Source organism: Macaca fascicularis, chromosome 1 (genome assembly GCF_037993035.2).
Source record: "Macaca fascicularis isolate 582-1 chromosome 1, T2T-MFA8v1.1".
Lineage (NCBI taxonomy): Eukaryota > Metazoa > Chordata > Mammalia > Primates > Cercopithecidae > Macaca > Macaca fascicularis.
The window spans coordinates 160,123,106-160,150,928 of NC_088375.1; the positions used below are offsets into that span (position 1 = coordinate 160,123,106).

At 38.0% G+C, this 27,823-nt stretch overlaps 2 protein-coding genes across 13 annotated transcripts in view; one reads left to right on the forward strand and one right to left on the reverse strand.

The window, feature by feature from the left end:
• Nucleotides 1-27,823, reverse strand: part of TNNI3K (TNNI3 interacting kinase) — a 301,864-nt gene that overhangs the window by 27,737 nt on the left and 246,304 nt on the right. For 6 of the 12 annotated variants that reach the window (XM_074003752.1, XM_074003744.1, XM_005543017.5 and 3 more), the window contains one exon: nucleotides 24,686-24,855. The exons of 1 other annotated variant lie outside the window; for it this stretch is intronic. In XM_074003752.1, coding sequence (XP_073859853.1) covers nucleotides 24,686-24,855 — 170 coding nt within the window. Of the gene's footprint in view, nucleotides 1-19,644; nucleotides 19,761-21,189; nucleotides 21,373-21,502; nucleotides 21,744-24,685; nucleotides 24,856-27,823 lie in introns of those variants that run through there. 5 more of the 12 variants (XR_001484720.3, XM_045368767.3, XR_006691546.3 and 2 more) reach the window with 5 other exon arrangements.
• The window catches only part of LRRC53 (leucine rich repeat containing 53), a 42,937-nt gene continuing 19,780 nt past the window's right edge, over nucleotides 4,667-27,823 (forward strand). The window contains exon 1 of the mRNA XM_045368827.3: nucleotides 4,667-4,755. The gene's annotated coding sequence lies outside the window, so the exon portion shown is untranslated. The remainder of the gene's footprint in view (nucleotides 4,756-27,823) is intronic.

Sequence of the window (27,823 nt, forward strand, 5' to 3'; positions counted from 1 at the left end):
ATAATGAACAGCATCTACCGAAATAGGGGTGGGGGAAAAGCTAAATTAAATAATCCCCATCAACGGAGCTGGGGACAAGAATATTTCTGTTTTTATTTTTTTGAATCACTACCAGCATTTTCTCATAATGATGCTCATGGGAGCATGCATTGTAAATATTTCTTGTAGACTTCTGTAGAGAGGTTGCTGGAGAAAATACTGTCTATCATGTGGTTAACAATTGTTGATATCATTTTTGTGAACCGGCAATAAGGGCATCTCATCTATGTAGAATATTCTAACACTGAAAAATCCCAGAAGTAAGCTGCCTTAACTTGTTATAATAAGGGTTGGGGAAACATGTGGTTGTATGAGGGTACATTCATTATTACTACTAGAGAAATAATGCTGGAATTAGTGATGGGGAATATACAGTGATTTCTACATATATGAAGTGGATACCATATTATCATTTGTAACATATAATACTTGCCATGACTTGTCATTCCTCTTTTAAAAATAGCAAGACTAACTAAAGCCAGATTCTGACAATACTAAACTGATTTCCTCTACCACTGAGCATTCTTTTTCTCTCCTTAGGCCATCCTCAACCAAGCTGTGGAAATGTCCTTCTTTTTAAACGTGGCTGACCACGCCACTTATTGCCGAGGTCCCATGTCCCATAGTAGTAAGGTCCCACAGCCCAGGTCTCAAGCAGCAGGTCTCGGTCTATTTCTCCAGCTTCAACCTTTATCGCTCCCTGCCTCATATAGGCAGGCTCTGCACACAATGAACTTCTTTCTCACAGTTTTTCTCGCATACTAAGCCCCACAGTAAAAGGACTTGATCTCTTTACTCTGACACTTCATGCCTTGTGTTGTACAGATTTGATATTGCCTTCCCGACTCAACCATTCTCATCTTAAGTCAGAAACCATGTCTTATTTTTTGTTTATTTTCATCATTTAGCAACATATCTAGAAATTAGGAATCCCTTCCCCATCCAAGTAGATAGTGATTGAGCAGATGAGTGAACAAACAAATGGATAGCAACATTCACTGAGTAGTCTTCAACATTAGTCAATTTTTTTTCCTGGCTAATGGGAAATTTCAGAACAGAAATAAATGACCATATTTTTAAAAACTTTGAAATACCAAAGTTGTTATCAATAAAAACACGGATGATTTACACTTCATACCTACAATCTCAGCCTAGTTCCAGCTCAAAGATCCGCAGAGGATGGCTTCACCGGTAAGTTGATTGTCCTTTCCTTCCCCTCTAGTGAGGCTCCTAAAAACATCAGCACTACTCTCTCCATTTACATTTTCTGCAAAGGCAAGTCCCTTCTTTTCAACTGAGTCAGACATCAGAATCTAGAAGGCAGCCAGGAGGTAAACTGGCTCTATGGGGCATTAGGCTGGCAGGTGTAAGTATAGTCCTTTTAATAACTAATGATCTCCAGTCTAAAGAAATAGCCAATTTAGGAAGACTAGGCTTCTGAAGAGAAAAACCTCAGAATTCCCTTAGCTTTTATCACACTTATTTTTTAACCTACTCGAATGTCATTGCCAGATTCAGCTTTTAGCTATTTCCATCAGTGTTCAGTCTCCATTCCTCACCTGTTGTGTCTGCCCACCTCAAACCATGATCTCCTTAGTTTGACTACATCGGATGTCAGCCACCTGCCCACCCTGAGTTATGTCTGACCTCAATTACTTGCAATATCTTCCTGACTTCTGCCCTAATTAGACTTGTGCCTCTTGTAGAACTGGTTGCCAACAGCAACCATCAGAGAAACTTCAGTCAAACAGCACACCCTTTCCTAGTATCATTTTGATATGTATGGGCATGATAAAACATTAGAATTTCACCTTAATTTTGGTTAACTGTATATTTATTTTCTGAGACAGCACCAAAAAAAAAAGTCTTTCAAGTCTCATACTGGGTTAGGTGTGGGTTTTCTGCATAGTCCCAAATGATGAAGGAAAAATAACAGGACTATGACCCTCAGGAAGGGCACTGACCTAACATTCAGTCTGGAGCTTGTTTTCTTCCTAAGCTCTATGAAGTTATGTCATCCCCTGTATTTGTTTCCTAGGGCTGCCATAAGAAAGTTCCAAGCATGTGAAGGCTTCAAACAACAGAAATGTATTCTTTCACTGTTTTGAAGGTTAAAAGTCCAGAATCAAGGTGTTGGCAAGGTTGGTTCTTTCTGAAGGAATATTCTGAGGAAAATTCTGTGCCTGTGTCCTAGTTTCTGGTGAGGGCTGCAATCCTTATATTCCTTGGCTTCGAGATGCAGCACTTCAGTCCCTGCCTCCATCATCTTCACATGCCATTCTTCTACACGTCTCTGTGCTCTTCTTATAAAGACACAAGTCACCTTGAATTAAGGGCCCACCCTCCTCCAGTATAAACTCCTATAAACTTCTCGCATCTGCAACAACGCTGTTTCCAAATAGGGTCACATTTTGAGGTACTGGGGTCTGAAACTTTAACATATCTTTTGGAGGGATACAATTCAATCCATAATATCCCTTCACATTTTTACCACAATATTGATCTTGTTTTTTATCATGAGTTCCAAACAGAATTTCTTATGCTGTCCTGAAAAAAGCACACATGGCTTTGGGTTTAGATAGACGAGTCAACCCCAGCTTCCTCACTTAGTATCTCAGGAGATGTTTCCTGTTTTGACCAGTTTTCCCATCTTCAAAACAGAGATAATATCTACCTTGCAAATAATTGTGGATATCATATTAATGTGTCCTAGTACATAGTATATTCTCAATAAATTCTATCAAGACTTCTCTTCTTAAGTGAGTAATTGTTACATAATAGAGAACAACAGAGCAATTTTTATTAAAATGAACCTTTTCATCAATGCTCCCCTTTCACTTAAATGCTTCCTCTTGATAAGGAACTTCTCTGTAAGTGTATATACAATCACACAAATTGCCAAAAGCATTACAAAGCCCTTTCAGCTTGTCAGCTTGTAAGCCTCTGACAAATACAGAGAATTATGGGAAAATGCTTTAAAACAATTGCTCCTAGCATTTTGGTCAGAATGTATTTATTAGACCGTACCTTATACTTGATTGTGAAAATAAACAAGGACATAAATGATCTGGCTTTAAATGCTCTATAAAATCTGCATTACAAGACTCTATGATTCATACAGGAAGCTTCTATTTTGGTGTGCCTGGGTAAATTTGGCTATGCAAACTTCTAATAGCCTTTGAATTGAAAAACGCAGTTATCGTTTACTGGCTGACAACCTTTTCAAGGGGGAGAGAGGCAGGCACTGTACAACCAAAGATAACTTTACTTAATTAGTTTTTGGAAGATTATTTTCTCCCCTTAGTCTATAGAGAAACAAAGGTCTGTCAGCACCAGATGCATCTGAGCTTTGCAGATGTGGTTGTGGCTTCTTGAAATCTTTAAAGATTCATCTAAAATATGCTTTCAGGTCTCCTTTTTGTGAAACTTTGACAGGATAATAGAATTAGATTTGCTGAATTTCACTAAACTGTAAAGTAATGTGTCATCAGCTTCACTTACTTTCCAAAAAATATTTCTCTCTGGTAATACTCATCAATCTAGCTTTTCAACCCCTAAACATGAAACTCTGAAACAAAAAGGATGACTCCATCAGTTACGCAAGTGACAAGATGTTAAACATTTAACACTCCCACATAGTAGCACCAGCTGCCTCTGGATGAAGCAGATTTGCTTAGATTTGGCATAGAGGAAAAAAAGGAAGACAAGGAGAAGAAAAATGAAAGGAAGAGGAACTCCTCTTGCAGTGAGAATGCAAAGTTCTCTGCAGATGTGCAGGAGTCTGAAGTGGGATGTGCCTACTGCATAGAACTTTTCTCCTGAGGGAACATTGCAAAGACAGTCATCATCAGGTTCTCAACTCCCACTGCCAGTGCCCCTGCATCCCCACCATTTCATGGGCTCACTCTGATAAGAGTCCCTAGTACACTGGATTAAAATAATGAAGGGATGGGGACTCAGTACATTTCCACATCCCAGTATAATTGCTCAATAAATATCAGCTGAACAAACGAACTAGAAAAGCACACATGGGCCTCTGGGTCATTCGGACTCTCTCCACAACCATTTCCTTACCTTAGGCACCTAACTCTGCTGTAATCATAGGCCAGTGAAACAGTGTTGACTGAGCAAGCTGTGTGCTAGGTTGATTCTAACAACAGAATACCTTGACTTTGTTAACAGCCCCAAACTGGCATCAACTTTAAAGAGTCAAGACTATTTTCCTCTTTAAGTGTCTTATCAAGAGGAATGTTAGTGAAAGAGCAAAAGTCACCTACAGTTTTCCACGGTGAGCCATTTACCTGGATGAGGGACAGGAAAGGCCAGCTTTAGGTGATCACACAGGGACCCCATCATAAGGCTTGTTAACAGAGAAGTTTTCCTTGTAGAGTGAGGCATGCTGCAGGGGGTGCCCATTTTGAAGAACACAGTATGAAGCTCCCAACAGTGAAGACAGAACAGTATAAATAGCAACCCGTCAGTGGTAGGTGTTTGTTCTTTCACTCAGTGGACTTCTGATGAGTAACTACCATGTGCCAGGCGTTATTCCAGGCACTAAAGGATGAAGCCAGGAGGGGGTGGTGTGGGAGTGGAGATGCATATAAAGAGGAATAAGGCATATGGCTGAGATGCTGGACAGTTAACTCAGTAGGTCTCAGATTCATCATCCACCTTTTAATGTAGAGATTCACAAACTACAAGCTGTGAGACCTTTGGGTAAGTTAATTTCTTTCTTTTGGTGTTTTTGTTATGATGGCTGGATTTTTACACCTTTATTTCTCTTTCCTCACCATCTAAAGAGATAGACTTATAAACAGATGATCATGTGTGTGATGTCATCAGTACAGGAATAGTTGAGTGCCATGAGCCACCCTGCAGTGCTGCCTGTTTTGCACAGTTCGAGGGGCCAATCTTGGGTTCAAGGTGGAGCTCTACTGTGTCTATGTCACTCATGTCTCATCTAGATGACCATATTATCCCTAGCTCCAGGTCTGAGTCTGTACAATGACTCATAGTAAACACAGCTGCAGAAATCATGCTCCTTTAGGGTGCCTCACAGTTTCGAGTCATGCCCCAGGGCAATTTCAATAAAGATTGCTGGCTGCTCTACCCAGTCCCATCCAGATCTTTTTATGCTCACTGCCTGAACGAAGAGAAGAGTCTGAGGTCTCAGTGGTCTCAGTGACTGGAAGGGAAACCGCATGAAGGACAGCTACCCTCTTCCTTCCAACTTTCCTTGGGTACTGAACTTACTTGTCTCCGTGTTCTTTTCTGTCTACTTCTATTGACTTTAAATCCTCATCTATAGCTTCTGCTCTACCCACATTCAATCCTTTGCTATTCCCAAATGTACTGCACAGTTTCCCACTTTCCTGCCTTTGTTCCTGTTGCTTCCCTTTCCTAGTATACTCTTTCTTCCTTTCTCTGCTTGGTTAGGTTTGCCAAACTCAAGTGAAACGGGATGGCTTTTGGGAAGTCTACCCTGACTCTTCCCAGGCTCGTAGGGCTTCCTACACAAGGCTTAGTATTTATCTTCCTGTTTGTTTCTCTGACCTCCTCCCTTAGACTGTGAATTCCCCCAGGACTGAAGAGATGTCTAATCCATCATTGGGTGTCCAATATTTACCATATGATTCAATACATAAGAGATGCTTAATAAATGATAGATAAATGTGTATCCAATGGAATTAGATCAGTGAGGAGGCTAGTGTAATAGGGAAAATGACACATACCTTTGTGTTTTCCACCTGTAAGTAATATATTGTTAATTCTTTAAATAAAGTAAGGGTGGATTACATGAGGTCAGGAGTTCGATACCAGTAGTTCGAGGCCAACATGGCAAAACCCTATCTCTACTAAAAATACAAAAATTAGCAGGGTGTAGTGGTGCGTGCCTGTAGTCCCAGCTACTTGGGAGGCTGAGGCACGAGAATTGCTTAAACTTGGGAGGCAGAGGTTGCTCTGAGCCCATTGTACCACTCCACTTCAGTCTGAGCAACAGAGTGAGAGACTGTGACTCAAAAAAAGAAAGAAAGAAAGAAAAAAAAGGTCAGGTGCAGTGGCTCACGCCTGTAATCCCAGCACTTTGGGAGGCCAAGGAGGGCGGATCACCTGAGGTTGGGAGTTTGAGACCAGCCTGACCAACATGGAGAATCCCTGTCTCTACTGAAAATACAAAATCAGCTGGGCATGGTGGTGCATGCCTGTAATCCCAGATACTCAAGAGGCTGAGGCAGGAGAATCACTTGAACCTGGGAGGCAGAGGTTGCAGTGAGCCAAGATCTCACCATTGCACTCCAGCCTGGGGGACAAGAATGAGACTTTGTCTCAAAAAAAAAAAAAAAAAAAAAAGCATATTCAGTTTGCTAAAAGTCTTTATACAAGAATACAAGACTAGCTATCAAAATAGGGATAGGGGCAGACACAGTACTGTATACCTAGAAGGAAATCAACACACATTTGTGAGTTAGTTGATTAATTCCATGAACTTTTCAATGCTAGCTATATTTAATTAAACTTTGTATACTGTTCAAGATCCTATATATGTCTCTCCCAAAGAGAAAGAGAAGTTTATTTAACAAAGTATAACACATAGATCTTGGTAGTTGGTAGTTTTGAACAAATTACAGACAAGGTGCTGTCTAATTTAATGAGCAGTAATTTTCTAAAAATTCAAGAGATTTGACCATCTCTCAATAATTTTTTTTTTAATTTTATTCTTTTTTTTTTTTTTTTTTTTGAGATGGAATCTCACTCTGTCATCCAGCCTGAAGTGCAGTGGCACGATGTTGGCTCACTGCAAGCTCTGCCTCCCGGGTTCACGCCATTCTCCTGCCTCAGCCTCCCGAGTAGCTGGGACTACAGGCGCCCGCCACCATGCCTTGCTAATTTTTTTTGATACTTTTAGTAGAGACAGGGCTTCACCCCGTTAGCCAGGATGGTCTCGATCTCCTGACCTGGTGATCTTCCCGCTTCAGCCTCCGAAAGTCCTGGGATTACAGGTGTGAACCACCATGCCTGGCCTCAGATCTTTTTAAAAGGTGAGAACTGATTGCCCTCTGTACTACTGATCTCAGGAAGTAAAAATCAAGGGGTAAAAAAAGTAGTTAAACATCTCTAAGTCATGTTTAAACTCAGAATTGTCTACCTTTTACAAAAGAAATAAAATACCCAAAGAATATACATGCAATAGAAAATTTGTTTGTAACACTGAAATTCAAGCCGGGCGCATAGGCTCACACCTTGGAAAGCAAGCAGATCGCTTGAGTTTAGGAATTCAAGACCAGCCTGGGCAACTTGGTGAAACCCTGTCTCTACAAAAAATACAAAAATTAGCCAAGTGTGGTGGCGTACGCCTGTAGTTCCAGTTACTTGTGGAGCTGAGGAGGAAGAATCACCTGAGCCTGGGGAAGTTGAGGCTGCACTGAGCCATGATCGCACAACTGTACCGGGTAACAAAGTGAGACCCTGTCTCAAAAAAAAAAAAAAAAAAAAAAAAGAAAAGAAATTCAGATCACTCAATACCAGAAAGTAGTTCATAGGTACCTTCTAAGTCAAACACAATACTCTATTCCTTAACATATATGATATGACAAAATCAACAATCAACATTTTAATATGGTGCTTTGTCCTCAATTTTATTTATTTCATAATTTCATAATTCATTTTCCTCTATGTTAATCTGATAAAAGATTATTGAAGAAAAGAGTATATGATTTTTCTTGCCCTAAACAATAAAGGACAATTTTTAAAAATAAAATGAAAATCATTCATTTGTGTAAAACCAATAAATTTAGATTCGTTAGTTCTCACGCATTTTAAATCTTTTCTATTTTTATGTAGTACTCTAACATTCAGCAGCCACATTCACAATTGACTATCACTTTATTTTCAGGGATTATAGAGAAAAATTGAAATCCTCAAAAGTCATTTTCCTGATTTCTGTCATTGTCATAAATAGCTGCTGGGTAGAAAACATCCAGAAACCTTTAAGTTATTCCAAATGGCAACTTGACTGAGGAATGGTCAACATTGTCGAATTTGACAATCAGGTAGTGTAAATAAGTAAGGAAAAGCTATGAGAAATTTATGGGTAAAGCTGCTATTTAATGAGGAAAAAGGAGTGCTCTACTATCTCAAAGAGAATAAGTGATAAAAAGAAGTAGAAAGTGTCTGAAAAAGGATCCTGAATTTCAGATAGACACAGGCTTTCATTTCTCAACCTCAGAAAGGGGTTTATCCATCTGTGGGTAGAACTGTGAAACAGGGACATTTATCTTTAGTTTAAAACAAAACAACACAAGTTTCTCAGGGATGATATTAAGTGTTTTATATGAATTTTATGCAGACCCTGTAAAAACCAGACAAGGTAATATTATGGTCCCTATTTTAGTTACCGAGGAATAAGTTTATACCGTTCTTAAAGGCAGAGGTGGGATTAGAACATATACCTCTGGCTTCAAGAAGCAAGTTCTTTCCCAGTATAGCACAGTAACTCCCACTTCTGTTATCAGCAACGCATCCTTCCTCCTGAGCCTCTCTTCTACCAGCGCTGGGTTGGGCTCTGACCCATAGCTTGCTGTTGGTTTTCTCAGTTTGTGTGCAATCTCTCATGCTACTGGTCTGGCAGACTGATTCGCTACTTACCCTCTGAATGCAGTCTGTCTCCTGGCCTGTGGGCTATTTTTTTTATGCTTTTCTCTCTGCCTTTTGTAGAGTTTGGTGTCCAGATTCACCAGTTCTAGAACTACTCTGGCCAGGTTTAAGTCCCACATCAGGCATTTGCCACTTGTATTTTGGGGACTTTATTTTTTCTCATCTGTGAAATTGAAAAAATCATAATGCCTTCATTTTTATGAAGATTAAATGATATAACACATTTAAAGTACCATGGCCTGTTATCTGGTACAAAATAAGAACCCAATATGGTTACACTTATGATGGTTATTATTATTATCACTATTTTTATTATACCTTCAGTTCTAGGGTACATGTGCACAAGGTGCAGGTTTGTTACATATGTATACATGTGCCATGTTGCGGTGCTGCACCCATTAACTCATCGTTTACATTAGGTATTTCTGATCTCTTTGCCAAGGCCACCTTTTGCAAGAAGCTACCCACATGCCCTTTAACCTGATGGAATCATTGTCTGCCTCTCCTTTTTCTTAGTAACGCCTCCGTCTGTGTTAGAATACACTAGAGTCATGTACCCATTATTGTATACAATCACATTGCATTATAATACATTTGGGGTCTATTTTCCATACAAACTACTTAAAGGTAGAAATATTATACTATGTTTGCTTTTTGGCATCTTTGGTTCCTGGCAAACTCCTGGCACAAAATAAGGACTCTGCAAATGTTTGTCGAATGAACACCTGACCAATCAGAGAGGAAGAAATACAAACGCTGCCTCAATTTTCAGCTTTTGTGATTTCAAAGGGACTTGAGTTGCTAAGTCTCAGAGCCCATGTTCCTAGATGACTAGCTCATGCCATAGTACACTAAAGTACCATATTAGTAGGGAATACCAACACGGCTAAAACAAGTTCTTTGAAATTCTCACCATAGATCTGTGCATCTCCATGTTGTTGGTGTCAGTGAACCATGCTAATGTGAAGGAGAACAAGAAGTACATTAAAGCAAAAAAGAGACTTTGGGGCCAGAAAGATTTGTATTGATTGAGCCATTCATTCATTCGTTCATTCATTCATTCATTCAAAACACATATATCCATCACACTATATGCCAAGCATTGTGATAAATATTAAGAATGCAAAAATGAAAGACACAGTTCCTGGCTTCAGGAAGCTTACTTTGTGTAACTGCATGTGCATGTGTGTGTGTGTGTATGTGTGTGTGTGGCAACTGACATTCAAAGACATCAATAATTACAATAATGTTTCCATTCTCTGATGGGATATATACAGAATATAGTAACAACAAACATGATGGGTAACGAGTTGAGGGTATTTAGGACAACTTCCTAGAGGAGGAGACGTTGGGATTGAACTTGGTCTTAATTGAATCCTTTAGGTACTTTTGTGTTAAAAAGATGGGGGTGGGGGTGAAGAAATTTAAAAACTGCTCATCATGTGTGCTATTTGCAAATTTTCCTGGACCTATATTTAAAGAACTTGGATTGTGCTTGCCTTGAAATATTTGTAATGAATAATACAGGGATCTTGCGATCAGCACACTATTTACTATTTGTAACTAAATTAAGATAATGATTTGTTCAACATTCCTTTCAATATATTTTCTTTAGTTTAATGAACCTTGTCAATTGATATTACAGATATAAAATTATTTAATATGAATGGCTCTCCCCCTCAAGAAACTTATTCAACAGAGACATGATACCAAGTAGAAAGTGGTAAATGAATTAGAATAGACTAAATCTTTTCTGAGAAGACAGTGAATCTTTCCATCAAGTAAAAGAATGAGATTAGGAATGCTCACAGGGAGCGGCAAAACAACCTTGGAGAAGGAACAGAATCTAGAAAGAGATAAGAGCAAGGTGACTTTCTAAATACAGTACACTAAAGCTAAAAGGGTCCACAGAGATTGGTTACTGTATATTTGCAAATCGCCTGTTAAAATCTTGTTAAAATGCAGATTCAGCAGGTCCAGTGTGGGGCCTGAGATTCTACATTTCTAACAAGCTCCTAGGTGATGCCAAAGCTGCTGGTCTGTGAGTCACACCTTGAATAGCAAGCATCCAATTCAAATGCCTCATTATAGATGATAATCCTAAAACCCAGGGCAGGAAGGGATTTGCTCATGTCACACAACTGATTAGTATGAGAGCAGCTCTCTTGTCTCACACTGTAGCAGCTCAGCAAGTAGTAAAAAGATCATGGGCTTTGGAGTCAGGCTGATCTTGGCTCAAATCTTGGCCCTGCTGTTTACTAGTTACAAAGCCTTGGGCAGGCCATTTATACTTTCTGTGCTTCAGTTTCTCATTTGTAGAATAAATAACTCTTAGCTGTAGAAGAGTTGTGGTAAGTCTGTGCTACCACAGGCATACAAAAAATGCACAATAGCGTCTAGAACATAGCAAGTGTCTATGTTCGAATACACATTTCTGTTCTATGCTACCGATCAAAACATGTAATGTGTTTTCTCTTTTTATCCTTTGGCCAGGTCTGTATTGCCATCAGTGCACACGGCAATATTATCTACATCATATCCCCCTGGGGCCCGGGCTGTGTTAGCATCTGGTGACACTTAGTGGCACAGTTAACACTGGATGGGCTGGCAAATAAGAGACTGATGAAGGCCAAAAAAACAAAAAGTGATTTCATTTTTCTCACTGTCTCTTTGAAAGAGAAGTCAGGGTGGCAAACATATATCCACTAGTAAATTTTCTGTCCTCGTTTGCAGATGAGGCCTTTAAAACATCTGCTCATTAATAAAAAATGTCCAGCATATATCACAAATATTAATGGTGATGATTTTCATTCCACTTTGGTTAATCCAGCAGTTATTTTCTTCCTGGGCCCCTTATTTTTTCAGATTTCCTTAGTTGCCATTACCTAAATATCAAGAAAACTCCATCTCATGGGTTCCAAGGAGATAATAAGAAATGACAACTGGTTAAATGTGTGTGTTTTTTTTTTTTTTTTTTTTACAAGAAAATTCCTGCTTCAAATACTAGTAAGCAAAAGAAAGAATGATGGCATTTTTGCATTATATGAGGTTTAGATTTAGTCCACATGGAAGATGTTAAAGGTGAAAAAAAAGAAAAAAAAATCCATGAGGAATTAAACCTGTTAAACTGTTCAGAGCCATTGTGAGAGCCGCTTCAGAAATCTATTTAGAAATCATTGCTCTTGTATCTGAATCATTACAGAGACACCAGCATCGCCCACTTCTTATTGCTGCGAACATAGCAACAGTTGCCATGCTAGCAAGAGATTCAGATTCGCAACACAAACACTGGAGTCAGGAGGGAGCAGGGTGAGGCCAGAGCTGGAGTCAGGGCGGACGAACAGAACACAGTGCTGCCTGTATAGATTTAATTAGGCTGGTTGTTCTCTTTGGTCCCTGTGCTTGTCCTGTCAGATATTTCAGGAGAGCAGAAGCAGTCTCAAAAGCAGCATTTTTGGACCAAGTCTTACTTTCAGTTGTACACACAAGCAACTGCCAAAGGCAGGATCTGTGTGCTTTGATGTGCTTAAGAGTGGGTCTGGACCCTCCTTTGTGTATGAATGGAGAGGGTTTCTCTTCATTTCTAGGAATGAAAACCTCATAAAACTCTCATCATTAGAAAGTCAGGCCATTCGTTGTCCCAATATGTCATTTCATCTAATTGAAAACTGAGAAATCTGTCACCATTTATTTAGCAGTTTGCCTCCGGCGAATCTTCGCAGGTTCTCTTCATGTGACTGGGAATTAGTTAATTAGTATTACAAAACGCTTGAAGACGGAAATGCACTCTGGCTCGCCCTTTGGTTTAGGAGGGAGGGCATTTTAGCTCGCTAACAAGCGCTGCTGACGGATAGAAAAGAACACGAAATTACAGCATGAGAATGGCCACGGTGAGAGCTGCATCTCATTCTCTCTCTCAAGTGGATATGTTGTAACCTAAATATGTCACTCGCTCACTCTTTTCATGCAAATCTTTTATGTGTGACAATAAATCCAGGTCCTTAAAGCTTATTTTTTTAAAAAAAAAGGTGCCAGTTTTACACATGTAGGGCTCTTCTCATATCTTCACTTTTATTAATTTCCCATTTTCATCACCTCGTCTTTTGAACAGAATATTTTGTTTGATGTTCTTTTACATTTTTCATGGAGAAAGGCTGTTTCAAACTAAGGGTGGTTTTAAAAGTCAAGGAAAGATTGACATTTTTCACATGCTCCTCAACTTGAGGCTGCACACCTTTGTTCGGCGTGAAGTCTCCAAGCCTCTCTCCTTAGTACAGCAGTCGGGAGGTCTGGAGGAGGCCTCACTCGTAGTTTGTCAACTGACTGCTAGATGGCGCTAGAGAGCAAGGCAGCCAAAAACAAGCCGCTAACCTGGTTGCTTTAGTCCACATCAGCCGAAAAGGAGTTCTTAACATAGAGCCCTATGACCTTTCAGCACAGACTATGTCCAGTTCTGGTGATTTGTAAGATACCAGAAGCATGAAATGCAGAGGGCACTAGCAATCAATTTATAGCCCTCCTTTCACTTTTCGTGTATATGTGTGTGTAAGGGAATTGCTTGGTCTGGGTATGCATCTACGGATACGGTGAAGATGTGTTATGTAAATATAATAAATGGCTGTGTTTATTGTTTGGACCTTCATGGAGATGGTTTTAACTTCGTGAAAGACCCCTCCCCACTTTCTTTAATTTCCCCACCTATATAAGATGGCATTCAGGGACATAATGAGTTATACCAAATACTTTCACACTGTCACATCAAGATGCATAGTTACATATTTCCCTTTTCAGCCCCATACCACCAAGATATTAGGAGATTTTCTGATTTTGTTAATTAGTAAAAAAGTATGGGCATCTCAAGAAGATATGAGCTTAAAAAGAAAGAGATAAAAGGCAACTGATAGGCATCGTGGCACTTGCTTAGATTCTAGCTTCTCTCCTTTGGCTTTTATATTTTGCCACTGCAAGCCCTTAATGAGCTTGATAACTGACGTTCAGGAAGTGCATGTCATAAAAATTTTGCGTCTCAGAGATGATAGCTACCCTAAAAAAAAAAAAAAAAAAAAAAAAAAAAAAAAAAAAAAGGTTTGTCCCTAGATTTAGGCAAGGAACATCTTGTTCTCCTCATTATACGTACAAGATCCATAGAACTTAAGTCACCAGTGTCACTGAGTAAGAAAGGCAACTCTTCCTATAAGCTCAGAAGACACTGCTGAAGTGAGGGTTAGATACTAATATAATGTTCCAATAAGCACTGCAGTCTTTTGTAAATTCTATAGATGTCATATTTCAAATCAGCATTCTTTGAATAAGTAAAATATAGGTTACAAAGCCAAATACCCTTTTTGGTTTTATTAAATTTATAAATCTTAAAATTATTTCTATGTAGAATTAGCTAAAAGATGCTGATTCTCTATTGTATTTATGTATGAGAAACAGTGGTCTTTTTCTTCATTTCTGGCCCTGAAAAACTCTTGGACTCTCATCACCAGAAAGTCAATTGTTGCCCCCAAATGTCAGCTAAAAGTTTGTTGTTGTTTTTTTCATTCAGTGAGTGCAATTGACTACTACAGTGGAGAGTATGTTTAATGAGAAAATGAAAAGAAGAGCCTAATTTTACAGTATACTCAGTTCCATAAAGAAATCATGCTAAAATAGAGCTATCCTCAAAGCTAGTTCACAAATGTCACTTCAGTTAAGTTCCTAGAAAGAAGTCTGTCATTTTATGTGCTCTGACTGGTTGTCGCTACTTTTACAAATGTGGTCAGAGAGTGAGCCTGTTTTGGAGAAGCGTGATTGAAGAAGACACAGAGGGTAGGGCTAGGCATGGCTGTGAACGAGGCAGCAGCTGTGGAGTTGTGTTCAGTTTGGGTCTGTATCAGCACAGGCAGGTGATTATAGTGTTTCATCAGGAGGCATAAGCTTAGGCAAAGTGACTATTATCAGAGTTAGAGTGAGAAGGGAAATTTCCTTGCAATCAAAGGCTATTGGCCATAGACAGAGGGCAGTATGTTCCAGTATATCTGCAGAGTTTTAAGTGTGAGGTGGTTCAGTACTCTGGATAGCTCCCTGCTGATCTTCCTCAAAGCCCTAACTTGACATTAGAACTTTCTGGTGTTGGCAAACATGTCGGCAAAGTTTAGTCTCCAAAGATAGCATGATGTGATGAAAACACTACCGGACAGTCCCAGATTAAATTATGAACTACCATTTTTTCTACTAGTTATTTGCATTACTTACATTATTGAGTTTCTGAGTTTTAGCTAAAAAAATGGAAACCATGAGGCACACTTCACAAAATTGTTGAATTCAATGGCATCATGTTTGTGGGAAGTCATTATGTTCACGTACTTCACAAATAGGTGTTTGGCACCTACCATGTACCAGGCACTGTTCTAAGTACTGGAGAAACAGCAGCAAAAGGAGAGACACTTTATGCCTGCATGATGTTTACAATCTACTGTGGGTATGAATATAAAAGTAAAAGATTTTCTAACATTATCACTCCAAGCAAATATAAGTGCTATGAATTTCTCATACAGACTCTTGTTGGCCTGTAGCATGAATTTTAATAGATTATGTGGTGGAGACACGATGGGTTCAAGCAAGGTGGAGGGTCAGATAAGAAACACCTATATGAAGCCAAAATCCTCAAAGGGCAACATCCAGATTAGGTAAATCAGAAAAAATAAAATTCACTTTACATAAAGATATGCAGAGGATAAATATCCTACATTGTTCCTGGCTCCAGGTAAAGTGAGAAAAAGAATATATACAAATATATATACACACACACACACACACACACATATATATATATATATAAAAACTCGCAGAAGTCTCATCTGCCAACCCACATACAAGCTAGTTTAAAGCAGAATTATTACTACATGGGTTTTATGAAAAACTCCAAGTTGGCCGGGTGTGGTGGCTCACTCCTGTAATCCCAGAACTTTAGGAGGCCAAGGTGGACAGATCATGAGATCAGGAGTACACGACCAGCCTGACCAACATGGTGAAACCCCGTCTCTACTAAAAAAATACAAAAATTAGCTGGGCATGGTGGTGCGTGCCTGTAATCCCAGCTACTTGGGAGGCTGAGGTGGGAGAATCGCTTGAACCTGGGAGGTGGAGCTTACAGTGAGCCGAGATTGTGCCATTGCACTCCAGCCTGGGCAACAGAGCAAGACTCCGTCCCCCCAACCCCCCCCCCCAAAAAAAAGAACTACAAGTTGAAGTTTTAGGGTGGTCTTGAGGTATTAATATCTCTAGGTAAAATATGTTTGAAGAAATAAAAAGTATGGAGAGGGTCTACAGCTTTTTAAAACTCTCCTGTAAAACTGTAAGTGGCATGCAATTTCTAGAACTGAAATATAAATAAGAAATAAATTGAATTAGAAATGCAATGAACAAAATAAACAACACATTAAACCCACTTCTGAGAGAATAAGTGAACTGGAAGACTCTGAAAAAGCAGGATAGAGAAAGTAAAGGGTGGGAAATATTTTTTAAAAAGAGATTGAGAAATGTGGAAAACAGTGAGAAACTTTAAAAAATATCCAACTAGAATTCCAGAAAGAGATACTAAAGAAGATGTAATAAAGCTATGTTAGAAGAGACTGGCTGAGGATTACCCAGAATTTATGAAAGATGTCAATTTTCAAATTCTGGAAACGTAATATATCACAAGTTAAATAAATAAACATAAATTTATATCTATACACAACATAGTTAATCTATAGGATACCAAAGATAAAGAGGACTTCTAAAAGCAGTTTTAAAAGGCAGATTAAAAACAAAAGATATAACAACTAGATTCATAGATGAAATTTTAACAGCAGCAAAGAAAGTAAAACATGGAATAGCATTTTCCCCCTGAAGGTGCAGGGAAAAAAAGTAACTAAACAACGAAAATCCTATATCTACTAATATCTTAAAAAAGAGGGAAAATAAGTTTTTTTCATTTCTTTACTTCCAACAGAGTGAGGTTTAAAGAAGTTTTAAAGCTGCATTTATGGAAAAGAAAAACGATACTAGGAAAAAGATTTGAAATGTAACCATAACAAACAATGAAACATTAAACATGGGGTAAACCTAAATAAAACATAGTTGTATAAAACAATGAAATCACTATGGAATTATAAAATCTTGATGAAGATAAAATACCGGAAATTAAAATAAAGAGGTATTATCGAGGCCAGGAGAGAATAATCTTTAATTAAAATGGTCTAAGATCTTTCACTTGAGAATAAGACAAACATATTAAAAATATAATTTGTTGTTTTAAATAATGTATTAAAGTTTCTAGGGTGCTCACCAAAGAATAGAAATATAGCTCATATTCAAATAATCAAAGGAAATAAAAAAAGATAGGGTGAGAAAAAATACTAGACAGAATAAAATAATGTGGTAGCAATTAGTCCAAATGATTTCAGCAATCACAATGAATGTAACTATTTATCACACAAAAGTTATATAAGAACCCCATAGAGAAAATTATAAACTCTTACTAAAAGATATTAAAGGACATTTAAATAAATGCAAAAATGTGCTATGTTCATGGTAAGGGGGACTCAATATTATAAATATGTCAGACCTTTTCACATTGACCTATAGGCTTAAATATCTATAATCAAAATCGCATTTTTTTTTTGGTGGAAAATACAAGCTGATTATAAAAAGTTTAGTAGCCTCCTCCCCTCTTATCTACCAGAGATATATTCCAAGATCCCCAGTGGATGCCTGAAACTAGAGCTATTACTGAATCCAATATACAATACATTTTTTTCTTATACCTACATACCTATGATAAAATTTAACTTATAAATTGGGCACAGTGAGAGATTGACAATAATTAATAATAAAATAGAACAATTATAATAATATACTTTAATACAAGTTATGTGGGACATGGTGCAGTGGCTCATATTTATAATCTCAGCACTTTAGGAGGCTGAATCACTTAACCTTAGGAGTTCGAGACCAGCCTAGGCAACATAGTAAAACTCTGTCTCTACAAAAATAAAAATTAAAAATTAACTGGGCATGATGGTGCATGCCTGTAGTCCCAGCTACTCAGGAGGCTCAGGCAGGAAGATTGCTTGAGTCAAGGAAAAAATTCTAGGTAAAGTATTCATTCATAATAAATAATTAGACATGGTCCGATTTGCAGAAAAAGTACAGACCCTGAGTTCAAGGGAAATGCATGCTGGATGTCCCTTGTAACTCAGTGTGACACACCTGCACTGCTGGGATGTTTCTGTCCATTTGCTTGTTTGTTTATTCATTTCTCTAATGAAGATTTACATTAATAGAATATAAAATAAATGGGTCAATAATTGGTGTATTTATCAGAATATTATGTTTTGCTTTTATCTCATGTTAAACTGTCATATTAATGCTCTGCACGTGAAATCCACTGTTGAAAGAACAGTATCTTTTGTTATAGAACTTTTAAACATTAAAATATTTTTTTAAAAAAACATGCACGGAATGAATGTGGTAGTCACTTTTTCCCTCACACATCTTAGTCACCTACATTCTATCCTTTTAGTAATTAAAAAGAAATACATTGACATTTCGTGCCCTAATAGTGAGGGCGGGAGAGTGGAAAAGAGGTGGAATATCTAGTAGTTCATTATTTTTGGACGAGAATGTATTCGAACTTGACAGGAATGTAGGAGTCAAAAAAATCTGAATGCCAGAGTTTTACTCAAATTGCAGAAATACAAAGCCTGGTGTTTACAGCCTAACTAATAATTTTCCTAGTTTATTATAGATCAAATATTTAACATTCACCACATGCAGTTAAATAATAAATGAGATATAAATTATAACATGGCACAGAGTACTGTGGTCTTTAGTGAGGCATGAATGCAGATGGGGTAGCCCCCAGAAAATACTTCTTCATGACATTGTGATTACGCGGATTGAGATAATTACTGAAGACTGGTTAATATTTTGATAAGATAAGGGGGGTGTCAAGGTTAAGATACAGTGTTAAGATACAGTGATAGGTTGATGGTAGGTTAAACATGAGGTGTTTATGGGAACTAGTGGAACTTCTAGTTTGTCTGTAGTTTTCCTCTCCAAGACTGTTATTGATATTTTGTGTAAGATAATTTTTTGTTTTTTGAGATTGTCCAAAACATTGGAGAAACTTCAACATTCTGGTCACAGCTCACTAAATAGTAATGGCATCTCTTTAGTCCTTGGGAATACAAAAACAAACAAACAAACAAAAAAGAAGACTCTTGCAGTTCCAAAAAGCCTAGCATGTACCTGAGAAGAGAGAGCGACAGTATCACTCTCTGTTTAGAACCACTGGAACATATGATTGAAACGTGTATCACTGAGGATTTTGGACTCCTGAATCAACTGGACTCCCGAATTAACTTAATTTTAGAGGCAATGGAGAATTATTGAAGGTTTTAATGCAAATAATATAATTAGAATTGGAGTTTTACATAATAAAGATTATGATGGTAGTAGGTGGGTTAGAGCATGAGGAAGCTGGAACAGGAGAGAAGTTAAAGATGTTGCAAAAGCTAGGAAGCAGAGCGGTCAAGGCTGAATAATGAACTGGGGTTCACCTGTGTGTGGGGGGGAATGTGTGTGTGTGTAGATGTGTGCGTGTGCATGTGTGTGTATGTGCGCGTGTGTGCATTTATGTGCTGTGAGTTGGAGCCATGGGATTGTAGAAATGACAAGAAGACCCACGGAAAGAAGAAGCAATGTGTGAGAGCATTTATGGTGGTCATGAGCAAGGTGTTGATTGTGGTGAGTTGACAAGAAGTTAGGGATGGAGAGAGGATTGAAAGATTGGAAGAAAAGGAAATATTTGAAAGTTTCAGTACAAAAAAGAGTGTAAGAGAGGCGGTAGATGAAAGAGGGGAGTATTTGACCTGCGGTGATGAGGAGGAGACATGGCCACTGCCATCTGGTAAATACCTGCTCCACTGCAGCAAATGGACACGGTCCCCTTGCTGCTCTCCCTTCTTTATTCCTCCTAGGAACATCAGTGTCATGGTGCTATCATCTTCCACAATTGTTGTAACCCAGAAAAACTATGAGTAAATTAAAATTGTATAAGTTATATTCAACTTTTATAAAATGAATTCCATTCTAAGTGCACTAGGCAAGCTTTCTATTTAAAGAAACCTTTGATGGACCCTTTTGTAGTGTGAAAAATTAATCCCAAATGTATCTGTTTTACAGTTCCAAACTCTGGATCCCTGGTTTTCTTCTCTCGGACAGCTAACTAGGTCAAATCATTCTATTTTCAGAGGCCAGCCCCACACAAACACTAATTGGTTTTCACATCTGAAAGGTTGTGTATCAGTTTGTCATTTCTAAATTTACATGATGTAATCCATGTACAAGTTGGGATTTCATACCCTGTGGGAGGAGCAACTGCCACATGCTTAGTTTTCCAAATATATCTAGAGGCACAAAATATTTTAAAAGAGGCAGAACTTCAAGAGCGCCTTTCTCAAGCTCAGATTTTATCAATTTACGGTTTTAGTAGGAATTAGGGAATTCCTATTATCTGTGGAGAACATCTCTGACACAATTTTGCACCTCTAAATGTATTTATAAAGAAAAATAATAATAATTAGAAATAAATACACACACAACCAAAGACCCCATCAAATCAAGCACTACAAAACTCAAACCTATCATCTGTGAACCTCATGACAAAAAATGGAAAAGTAGATGCATCATTTTTCAAGACATTGTTGAGGTGTCCCCGCATCCATACCTTAGTAGGAACTATAGCAAAAACCTTGTACAGATTTTTCAAAACCATAATGCTATACTAAAAAATTACATTTTAACTCTGTCACTTGAATTAATTAGGAAATCCAAAGATCAGAAATTAGTGGTATATTGCAAGGAATTTTGGCAGGAACGATGCACGTAATAAGTCATCAAAATGGTCCCCTTTGGTCACAGATGCTATTTTACCTTGGCTTTGTCTTTCCTCTTTCATTAGCTGCATCCCCTTCTTACAGAATGACTGGCAGGTTAGCATTGTATCATTCTCTTTCAGCATGTTTCTTATACTTGGATGTATATTGGAATCACCTGGGAAACTTTAAAGCATTTTGATGCCTGGGTGTCAACCCCATGGATTTTGGTTTAATTGGTCCTGGGCAATGGTACTTGTAAAAGCTTCCCAGATGATTCTAATGTGCAGTCAAAGTTGAGAACCGCTGTCTCACAAGCTGTTAAACTCATGGCCCTCCTGTACTTAGTCCATCAATTCTTATATCGTTGGGCTCTTTCACTTTAAGCACCTATTGATCGCTGTTCTCACTTCCTCTGCCTTCATATCCACAAGCTGAAAAGTCAGACTTGGGAGAAATAGCCGAAGTTATTCACAGACTGACTTCCAGGAGAAACTGGAAGTCCAGCAAATACAAGTATTGGCAAAATATTTCAAGCTTCTGGAACATGCCACCTCCTATTCCAGAGAAACTCAGAAAGCACAGGAGAGTCCTGAGTGAGAATTCCAGCTTCGCTTACTTATTCTCCATTAACTTGGGAAAGTTGCTTACCTTTTCTATGAGCCTCAGTTTCCTCATTTATAAAAATTGGAATACCTACTTCCTAAGGCTGAATTAGATGACTATTTAAAACGTTTAAAATAGTGCCCCGGATGTTCAATAGCGACAGCTATTTAAATGGAAAGAAAAGAGAAAATAGTTAAGGCTCGTTTACTGATTACACACCAAGTGAAAAATAGTTACCGTTTATTGATCCAATTTATCTAATTTTTTATTCTTTATCTGCCCAACAAACATTTCTTACTGACTTTATGTCAATCATACTGCTACATACTAAGGATACAGTAATGAATGGAACATACGTAATTTCTATCTTGACACATTTTAAAACTTAGCTAAACGCTTTACCTATTCCTAGAGTTGATTTCAACTAGTGCAAAGATTGAGCTTACTTGGGGGAATGGTACTAACAAACTGACCTTGAATGCACCCTCACAGCAAATCCTTAGGGAATGCCACGTTGTTAAGAGAAACTTGCACCTAGCAGACAGACAAACCCTTATCAGAGTTCCATAACAGTCAGGAAGGGCCAGAAGACTATAAAACACTTTATGAGAATATCAAAGGGAGCACATCAAAAAAGCTGACGGGTTTTTTCACCCAGCATGTAGTTTTTTTGTTGTTGTTTTTGTTTTTTTTAAATTAGTAGTGGTATACATCTCTAGATTCTTGAAGGCTAGAGAAGCTCTGTTCCCTCCACCCTTCATTTGCCTACCTGGGACTGCTGCTGTGCCTCCTATTCTGTGTAGCTCTCCATGTATTGTACATTCTGTGACTTACCTACATTTTTGGAACTATATTCTTTGCTTGGTTCTGCTGGCATCTTTAGATCAAGTACTGTCACTACTATGACAATAGTACCTCTCCTTATAACAACTCTAAGATCTGGTATTATTATCAGTATTTTCATGTGAGATTTAAATAACTTGACAAGGTCATTGAGCTAGCACATGGCAAAGCCAAGATTTAACCTCACATCTGTCTGATTCCACAGCTTATCCTCTTAACCTCTGTCTCAAGTGGACAAACCTCAGGTGATTGTGCTTTAGAAATATCAAAATCTGGCTGTTCATAGAAATAGTTTTAAAAGCCACAAGTAGAGAATAAGAACAGCAGATAGAACTGGAAGATGATGATGTGACCAAATCCAACGTAGTCTTGGCTTATGGGCACTTTTGAAATTATGTGAGAGACTAAAATCCAATAAAAATGGTGTCCAGTTTATGTGGTTATCAATCAAACCTACTGATACTTAATTTCATGACATCCTATAGATTAAAGACTTCATGAATAAGAGTCCCATCTCTTCATAGCTGCAGCTGTAACTCTTTTGTCAGATCGGGAATATAATAACTACAGCTAAAAAAGCAACAATTGCAATTTGTAGATTGTATAGAAACCCTTGCTAACTCCAGATAATCTTTTCCCACTTAAGAACTTTTACTCTGATAATGGAGTGTATGAGTGTGTCTGTATATGTAGGTGTGGGTGTGAGTGTGCATGTGTAACTGGGCCATGTGCAAATGCTTTGGTTCTCATGTGGATGGAGACAGATTTTAAACTAGTCTTTTCTGGTCTTCCATGGGTTGGAAAGTATGCGCTCTATAGGGTATCTATGAAGCTCACAGCGACTGCCTTCTTTGCTCCCCACCTAGAACGGGGGCCCCTGACAGCCATGTTTATATTAATGAAATATGATCCCATTCCCACTCCAGCTACCCATGCCTTTTGCCATATGGCTTTGCAGTTCTTCCCACTAAAAACCAAGTATATTTTTCTTCCTGCTGATGTTGAAGTCAGCTGTGAAACTTGCCAGTGGAATGTTGTCAGAGGATATAACTTGAGCAAAGGCTTTAAATATGCATGTAAACTTGGGCTTGTCCTCTTGAGTTACTAGCCTTTGTCTATGAGAAGAATATACCACAGGTAGTACATTTTTCTATGTAGGTGTCCAAGGAGGGTGAGAGACACAAGGAACAGACCTGAACACAACCTGTAGTTCAGAGTCAAGCTCATCCAAAATGAGCCCACAAACAAGTGAGCAAGAAATTAATGCTTATGATTGCACACCCCTGAATTCTGGGATGGGTTATTATACGGAATTATTATAGCATTATATGACAGATACTTTTCGCCTTGAAACTTAACATTTAAGCTGAGAGACAAAGAGACTATCTATTGGGCACTGGGCCATGTAAATGGCAGAACTAGCTATGAAAGAATGTTGATTTCTTTTTCTCTTTTTCTGACTTACCTTTTTGCTTAATCTTTTTGTTTTTGCTTCCTTTTTCATTGAGGTAAAGTTCACACAGCATAGAAATAACCATTTTAAAACTAGCAATTCAGTGGTATTTAGTACATTCACAGTTTTAAGACCATCACTTCTAATTCCAAAATCTTTTCATCAGCCCCAGATAAAACTGGATGACAATTAAGCAGTTACTCCCAATTTCTCCCTCCTACCTATCCCCTGGAAGCAGCCATCTGCTTTTTGTTTTTATACATTTGCCTATTGCTATGGACTGGAGTGTGACCCTCCTCAAATTCATATGTTGAAATCTTAACCTCCCATGTGACTGCATTGGAGAGAAGGCCTTTAAGGAGATAATAAAGGTTAAATGAAGTCATAAATGTAAAGCAAGCCCTGATCCAGTAGAGTTGGTGCCCTTATAAGAAGATGAAGAGACACTAGAGCTCTGCCTGCCGTGTAAGGACAGAGAAAAAAGATGGATTTCTAGAAAACAGGAAGAGAACCCCCACTGGAACCATGCTGAACCTGATCTTGGACTTCCAGCTTTCAGACTGTGGAAGTAAATTTCTGTTGTTTTATGTACCTAGTATATGGTATTTTGTTGTGACAACCTGTTTTATCAACGTGTTCATTGGTTGATGGACATTTGGGTTATTTCCACCTTTTGGTTTTTATAAATATTGCTCTATAAACATTTGAATACAAGTATTTTTTAAGTACCCATTTTCAATTTCAGGGTATATTCCTAGGAATGGAATTTCCTGGGAAATGGATCATAAGGTAATATGGGTCATATGGTAATTCTTAGAACACTGAACTTGTGTTGCTCAGATCCTCAAAGCTGTTTCCTGGTTTCTACACAGGAATTCTTGCTTGGATGCCATAAAATAGCCTCAGAATACTTTTAATAAATCCCTTTTGTTGCTCTAAAATAGACGTGTCTTACTTCAGCTAGGTTAATACTTGATACTTGAAACTAGAGGACCTAGGCTAACAGATAATAAAATTTCTAATTTTTAGTCAAAATGTAAGAGAAATGGGCTGAAAACTCCTCTTTCAAAGTTTTTCAGAGGGGTGATCAAACCCTGTGATAGTAATCAAATCAGTTGACTATCTTGATAAGATTCTGAGATAAGACTTTACTGTGAGATTTGCTTATATTACCACTCACCTTTGGGACAAAGCAGCATAGGACCTTGCATTTAGAGCATATTCCAATTCGAAACGACTTCTTAAAGCTGCCACATGACTCCGGCCAGGTCCTCCCCGGCTCACCAGGCAATCAGAAGAAGAAGAAGGTGAGAGAGAGCCACTGCTGTTACTTGATGCAGGAGACATCAGCTGAGTGGAGGAGGGGTAATTTTAATTGTTTAATACTTCCAACAGGTGTGAAGACATAACATAAAATACGGATTTAACTTTCTATTCCAAGGTTTCCCATATTTTAATTTCTATTCACTCAGCTTGCTTCTGGCTTTTCCTTTCAGGAAAAAAATCTAATGGCAACATCTGGCTAGCTTAATTTACTTTTTTGACTCAGTTCTGTGCTGAGAGCTGGCCTGTTAAATTTATGCTCATCTTTCTAAAAACAGTAGGCCCAAGTCAGATTCATAAAATATATTTAGAAGGTTATTATTCAATGATCAAAAGATTCTTCACATTTTTCACTATGGCAATAAGATTTATGGCAGAGTTCCTTTAAATCATAGCTAAAATTTTTCACTTTACATGAAATTATTCCCTTCACATAAAATGAATTTACACACTTTTCTAAGAATACATCAATTTTATAAGATGAAAAATGCTTGAATGTGTGGCAAGTGTTTTCCCAGATTGAACAGACCACTCTCTTTGCCATATGATAGTTCTTCAGATGTTTAAAAACACCTGTTGGACTTGGCTGGTGCGGTGGCTCATGCCTCTAATCCCAGCACTTTGGGAGGCTGAGGCGAGCGGATCACAAGGTCAAGAGATAGAGACCATCCTGGCCAACATGGTGAAACCCAGTTTCTAATAAAAATACAAAAATTAGCTGGGCGTGGTGGTGCACGCCTGTAGTCCCAGCTACTCAGGAGGCTGAGGCAGGAAAATTGCTTGAACCTGGGAGTTGGAGTTTGTGGTGATCTGAGATTGCGCCACTGCACTCCAGCCTGGTGACAGAGTGAGATTCCATCTAAGAAAAAAAGAAAGAAAGAAAGAAAGAAAGAAAGAGAAAGAAAGAAAGAAAGAAAGAAAGAAAGAAAGAAAGAAAGAAAGAAAGAAAGAAAGAAAGAAAGAAAGAAAGAAAGAAAGCAAGCAAGAAAGGAAAGAAAGAAAGAAAGAAAGAAAGAAAGAAAGAAAGAAAGAAAGAAAGAAAGAAAGAAAGAAAGAAAGAAAGAAAGAAAGAAAGAAGGAAGAAAGGAAGGAAGAAAGAAAAAACAAACAAAAAAACCTGTTGGACTCATCCTAATTTCCTCTTTTCTGTGATAAGCGTCACTAGTTCCTTCAACTGGTTTTCATGTTACATGATTTTCAACTTATTCAGCACTCAAATCTCTCTCTCCTAAAATGTGTATCCCTGTTTAAATAGTTGAAATTATTCTTTTAAAAGGTTCAGGGTCACAACTGGGTACCACTTGGCCATTTCAGAACAAGAATAATCATATCTTTTATTTTACTACAAGGTAGTCACTTTGTATTCTAACTCCCAATGAGCTTATTCTCCTCTAGCATTCATGATGCTCCTAAGCCATGTCTCTACCATTTGATACTTTTATTATTTTTTCTTTAGCTCTGCTGCAGGACATTGTATTTATATGTATTCCTGTTAAAATTATTCTTGTTAGACATGTCCTGTTACTTCATCCTCCAAGATCTAGAGTCTTGCTTTCAAATATTTTCTGTCCTTCTTAACTTGATTATATCTGCACATGGGATGAGTAGCTCCCTCTTGGCCTTGATCTAAACCATTGACTGAAAAGTTGAAGAATAGAGAGGATAAATTCTTATGAAACTGCACAAGTCAAGCCTCTTTAGGCTGACTCTGGTCCATTAATTAGTGCAACTCAGTCCAGCAAACTGTCTTAGCATATAGCTCATTCATCTTCTCCCTTGGGGACAGACTATAAATAAGAGGCTTGATCAATATATTACAATAAGACAAACTAGTTTAGTAGATCCTATCATGGTTCTTGTTTCTGGAATCCACCTCCAGATGTGTCTATCCCATTAGGCTCAAAGCAAACTTGCTCAAACTCTAAGTTTCAAAATGAGAGGATATTTTAAATTCAAGTCTTGAAGGTGTCTCTTAATATCCAAGGCTTCTGGCAGATGCTTTTGTCCACAGGGGCTGCTGAAACCCCACCAAATATGTGACTACTTCTCCCCACTTTGTGTAAGTCCCAGGACTGAAGAACAGAAGGGAAAGAGGACCTTAGGTATAAACACTGAAGCTTCTTTCTACACAAAAGTTTTCTTTGGAAATTCCAGCAAAGAATCATGAGACAGAGACACTCACTGCAGGCTGTAACTGCGAATCCTTTTCCAATAGACTAGGTCCAATTACTCTTAGTTGAGTTATTTTTTTTTGTTTTTTGCTTTTTGTTTTTTGTTTTTTTAGAAAAAACCCTACTTTTCTTGATGGTTCCACTTTGAGACTTAGTGGTGCAATCTCAGGTTGATGCTATTTCTCTCTATTCTTGCCCCTTCCCTGCATATGCAGATGCATATGTCATCCTCTATGTGTGATGTATGTCTTCCTCCACCAGTAGCACTTATTTGCATTTGAGAATATATTATTTTTGAATTAGTGTGAATGTTTCAGCTCCCTCACCTATTTTGAAATGCATCTCTTGACCAGGTGTATAGAAAATTAAGGCAATTATAGAGAAAATTAAAGCAAACAGCTTTAATAAGGAAAGAAAATTCCATTAGCCTGATTACCAACATATATCACATTAAGCAACATATATGTGGTGTGAAAGCAATGCCCCTAATTAATGAACATATTTTATTGATAATTCTTCTTTTCGCATTGAATGTAAATGAACAATGTCTTACACATCTCTGTATGAAGAAACTTTTGCATAAAATTGATTAAATAATTACCTTCTAATGTATTTGTTATACTTTCCAATTTTCACTCATCAATTTTTTAAGCTGAGCATGACTGTGTCCATTTGCCTGCCCTATTATTTGTTGGAAGGGCTTCAATTCACTCTGATTTTGCCTTTATCCCTGTAGGCACAGCTAATTCTGCTCCACCCTAGGAATTTAATGAATAGGGTAAACATGGATGGAGTTATGGGTCCTCATACTAACTTTCCATAAG